Below are 5,239 nucleotides of genomic sequence, written 5' to 3' on the forward strand. Positions count from 1 at the left end.
CGCCGCACCTTGGTCCACTTCCTTCAACAGCTGTGACCCTGATGTTATTTCAAATCAAATGTTATTTGTCACATGCACAGAATACAACCGTGAAATGCTTACTTACAAGGACTTAACCAACAATGCAGTTCAAGAGATAGAGTTGAGTAAATATTTATATTTTTTTCACTTTTTAAAAATTTGTTATCAAAAAATCTAAAAGGAAATTACACAACAATAATGAGGCAATCAATACACAGGAAGCACCAGTACCGAGTCAATGTGCAGGGGTACAGGTTAGTTGAGCTAATTTTGAAAGTAACTATGCATAGATGATAAACAGCAAGTAGCAGCAGTGTAAAAACAAAGGGAGAAGGGGGGGGGGGGGTTAATGTAAATAGTGCCGGGTGGCACTTTGATTAACTGTTCAGCAGTCTTATGGCTTGGGGGTAGAAGCTGTTAAGGAGCCTTTTGGTCATAGACTTCGTGCTCTGGTACCCCTTGCCATGCGGTAGCAGAGAGAACAGTTTATGACTAGGGTGGATGGAAATGTTGACAATTCTTTTTAAATGTATCCACCGTATGTCATCTACAGTATCTGAGGTCAGTGAATTGAAGTCTGAACGCATAGATCGGCTTGGTCCATGCCAACACTTTTTGTTTACTTTGTATGTACATAGATTGTAGGTCAGTTAACAAACAAGGGTGTCCTCACTGGTCTGAATGCTCAAGGAAGACATAACATGCTTGTCTCAAATAGGCTAATCTGTATTAGTCTGACAATCTTAACTGACATCACGGGCTAAATTTGGACTGGAAAGTAAATCCCTAGAACGTAACTGGGATTCTGGGCACACTGCTTCTGTTTGGTGCCTTTATGTACCTTGACCATCTGATGCAGTGACTTTTTCCAAGCCCCAGGATTACCCTCCTTAATCGGGGTTAAATGAGCACCCATGAACGCACCCCACCCGAGCATAGGCTCATTCTCAGAAGTGGTTAATCCAATCTTTAGAGCTGACCCTAAAGTAGATCACTGAGAGACACACTAACTGGCAACATGCACACACACACACACACAGATGGGCTGTATTTATTTGACATGTATTTGAAAAGAGAGCTCGGAGAGATGACCAATCAAGTTAAATTTAGTTTCATATCCACTTTTAAGTCCACTGTCAAAACATGCTCTACCAGCCTGTTGAGGGTTAATTTTGTTATACTCTTTATTTAGTCAGGTAATAAGTCATGGAGTGGAACATTTACTTAAACATTTTTATTGGCAGACATATTTTTTTGGGAACACATTGACAGAATATTTTGGAGATATTACATTTTCATGTAGGGGTCGTGACCGAGTTTGTATCACTGGAGTCATGCAGCCCCCTCCACTCTGGCATTCCTTGTTCGATCCCTCTTTCTTTCCACATTATCATAGTATTCAATATAAGATAACATTATACGATATTGCTTAAACATTCAGATATTATGTAACTTTCTCGGTGTATAATAGTTACAGCAGTCTGTCTAATGGGTGTGGGGGTTGCAGCAACATGGGCAGGATCTCATTCACATGATGGTGTTGCCCTCTTTACACACAACGACTTAGTTTTGAAGTTAATAGTCTTGAAGTTGTTTTCCGGTCAAGAATCTTCTCCTCATTTAATCCCATGACACCTAAATCTGTTGGTCCTTAATACTTAGCTAGCCTTGTCAAGCTTGGCTTTGTATCATGAAGGTGAACCAACGCACAAATAGGTTGTCACTGTTCATGTTTACATTGTAATGTGTATATACTGTATGTGGTGTGAATTTTATATTTTTTTACGAGGTACCTGATCATTTCAAATCAAAAGCACAGTATAGGTGTATTGTGGAAATAATGTGGACAACAAGGATGTCACCTTATTAACCATGGAGACTCATTTCTAATGCAGAGGTGGATGAAGGACTCAATGATCTCATAAAATGGCTGTATCAATCTATTTGTCCTCGGTTCAGGTCTAATAGTGTTTCACACATTCATAATATAAGGCTCCAGAGTTTATAGTATACTCATATGGTGTACTATATATTACTATACTGTATAGTAGTGTGTAATATTTGTATTTATTAAGATTCCAAATTTGCTGCTACATGGGGTCCAGCACCATTAAGGCAGTTATATACAATTTAATATATTATATGACATTACATTTCATAACACTTTTTATAAGACATTGTAGAGTAGTGTGCCCTTAGGCCACTACTCTACTACATATCTACAATACAAAACGTTTGGCAGCAGTTTGTGCTGATTGTTTTAGGTTGAGTAGTACTTTAATAGTACTAATAATTTGGGTTCAAATAGTATTTGCTTTATTTAAAATACTTTGTTATAATTGAACCTGCCTGGATTGCCAGATGGGTGGGGTTTTGGCACTATTGCATTGATTCCATTTTGCCTGGCATGCTCAATCAAGCGCAGCTAAAGTATCTGTAAAAAAAAAATTAAAAAAACTATTTGAATCCATGATATGATGTCTACTGACACTGTCTGAAGCTTGAATGGTGGCGGAAGGCCACATGTTGCGTCTTTTTGTGTTCAGTATCCTGTTGTGTTTTGACTGCGAGAAATTGATAGGCAAACATCAGTGGCTAATAACAAATGAAATAACTGTATTATTGACTAATCATAATATGTATGAGAATCCAACAACTGCAGAGCAGCTAGAGGATTGACCCATTGAAAGGAGAAGGACATGATGATGACTTGACATCTTTTTTTTCATTTGAACAGTGCAGTCAGTGCAGTTAGTCTATGTTTGCTAATTTTGTACCAGTACAAAGCTGGATGTCCATTATCGGTAGTTAGCCTACATTATTCGATGTTCTACTTTTAGCACTGGACAGCACATACAATGTTCTTGTTAGCAGGTTAATGCTTGGGTAAAATAGCGATTAGCCTAATTAATAGCATTCATTGATAGCACAATCATTACAAAGAGGGATAAGTAATTGGTTGCGAAATACACAAACAAAATACGAAATACACAAACAAAGTCATTCATATAGAAATGTTTTTATTTCCATTATTGTTTGTTGTAACAATTATTTGATGAATGCAAACTATTGGTCTTGGTATACGATTGGGTTGGGCAATACAGACTCATTTGATCTTTCTATCAAGAAGTTCGCAGAGAATAATAAAACAGTATAATTGTATGTCATACTAACATTAGTAACGGATACATTAAATACATACATAATTTACAAGTGCATTCACTGTCCATGTGTAATCAAACAAAATGTTAGACTTTTCAGGTGTTTCATGTTTTCTGGCAATATGGTATTGAGCTAAGCGTTCAGCTTCCTCTCGTGATGAGTCTCAAACGACATCATGTTGTCCATGAGAATATCAAAGTGCTTTGATGAGCTTGCATAAAAAGGATGAAGACATTGTACTCCCGCCAGACCTTGAGTTGCATATTGTATCGAAAGGGCATAGTTCTTGTCGAACTCTGCCGTTGACTCGTGCTTGTAGGAAAAGTTCCCATTCACGCTCAACGGTGGACTTAGGGGTCCCTCGAACCGGGGGCTGGTGCTGGTACAGTCTGTGAATGTAGTTTCAAAGAACGGCTCAAGCGCATTGTCGACAGGGTGGGGCTTGGAGTGGTGGATATGGGAGCTGTCCATTGTACCATATGGCGGGCTAGGGTAAGGGTAGGAGGGGTGCAAAGAGAAGGACGCAGTCGATGTTTGGTGCACCTGAGACGGGATGTCCTGGACCTGCTCCGGTAAAAACGTCCTGGGGTTGAGCTGCAAACATCCTGCCACTAGATTGGTGGTGGGCTGGGACAGTCCATGGCATAGAGCCTGCACGAACAACATCAAATCTGGACTTTCATCCGATTGCAAGGTCTCAGAGAGAGCCCATATGTAATTTTTTGCCAACCTCAATGTATCTATTTTGGAGAGTTTCTGAGTATTCGAGTAGCAAGGTACAACTTTACGCAAACTCTCAAGCGCGTCATTGAGCCCGTGCATACGGTTTCTCTCTCGCGCGTTGGCCTTCATGCGCCGGACCTTAAACCTCTGTCGGGTTTTTGTAATTTTCTTTATCTTGGTCCCAATCCTCTTTGGGCTATCGTCAAGGCTCTCTTCTTCTCCCGACCCTCCTTCTTCCCCCTGCTCCTCATCGTCGTTACGCTCTTCCATTCTGTTGAATCCATCCTCGTCGTCATTGTCGCCGTCCTTACTCATGGTTTTGTGCACACCATTTACTGTTTCCATGTTCTGAGTGGTGCGGCATCCCTCAGTCCATTTGGAAACATACTTCTGTGACACTGGCATGGTGCTGTCCTCTGTTGGGGCAGAGGAGGAGAGTTACATCCACAGTTCAAAACTGCTGATACAAAGGCACCTGCGGTAAATGTGTTTGCCACTGTGAAATCCTAACGCCCATGTATGATTGTGTAACTGAATGATCTGAGCTTAGACAGATTAAACTATTAATACCTGACAAATAGCCATGCAGGCAATGAATCATGTTATGAGGCATAGTAGGCTGAATGAGGCACTGGTACTTTACATCATTATCATCCTTATACATCACCCCTGTGCTTAATGAAGTGCCTTTACAATTGTTTTCATAAATAGGCCTATATATGACAAGTTTACCTAAACACCCACATGTTGAATAGCCCTATAACGATGTACTACTAAGTGAAGAATATAGGCAATACAATTCCAATTACAACATCAAAAAACACCAGCAGAGTAATGTTTGAATCCAACACAAATAGCAGTCTAGAGACAAGAAAAAGTTAAGACTAGAGACATTCTTAATTGAAACTATAAATAATTACCTTTTAATGCAGAGTATGTTTTTATAAGAGTTCCATATCCTTTGAAAAGTCCTGATTCAATCTGTCTGCAAACCTCAGATGCTGCAGTTTTATAGTATTGATGCTGAGGCTGACTGATGGTGTAGTGCACCAATGGATGCACTTTATAAAATCCATGCGTGGACAACGGTGGGATCATAGCCCGCCCCTTTCTCCAACACATGCCATGTCGCGGGCAAAAGGCTTCAAGCTTCACGTGACGTTTCCAATTTAGATTCAATGGACCTCTGGGAGCCTCCCCTATCGTGGCTGAAAAGAAAACAACCATCTGTCACCAGTCAGACTGCACGGACCTGTTTACACCCGCACCCGATAAATGAACTCTTCCAATTAGCAGGTGTATGCCATGAAAGAAGCTTCCTTACATGCACCCT

The 5,239-nt window shown here is 40.3% G+C and overlaps 1 protein-coding gene across 1 annotated transcript; it reads right to left on the minus strand.

Moving 5' to 3' along the window:
• Nucleotides 1-3,024: 3,024 nt before the first annotated feature.
• LOC110527106 (neurogenic differentiation factor 1-like) lies at nucleotides 3,025-4,883 on the minus strand. Its single transcript, XM_021608264.3, has 2 exons — nucleotides 4,827-4,883; nucleotides 3,025-4,322 (listed from the first exon to the last, which is right to left on the minus strand). The coding sequence occupies exon 2, from the start codon at nucleotides 4,309-4,311 to the stop codon at nucleotides 3,316-3,318; it is 996 nt and encodes a 331-aa protein (XP_021463939.3). The 5' UTR covers nucleotides 4,312-4,322; nucleotides 4,827-4,883; the 3' UTR covers nucleotides 3,025-3,315.
• Nucleotides 4,884-5,239: the final 356 nt, after the last annotated feature.

The sequence above is a fragment of the Oncorhynchus mykiss genome, chromosome 7 (genome assembly GCF_057628025.1).
Source record: "Oncorhynchus mykiss isolate SJ-2025 chromosome 7, ASM5762802v1, whole genome shotgun sequence".
Classification (NCBI taxonomy): domain Eukaryota; kingdom Metazoa; phylum Chordata; class Actinopteri; order Salmoniformes; family Salmonidae; genus Oncorhynchus; species Oncorhynchus mykiss.

Excerpts from the sequence above, each read along its gene's own strand:
- LOC110527106 (XM_021608264.3), bottom strand. The coding sequence starts at position 4,311 with ATGCCAGTGTCACAGAAGTATGTTTCCAAATGGACTGAGGGATGCCGC.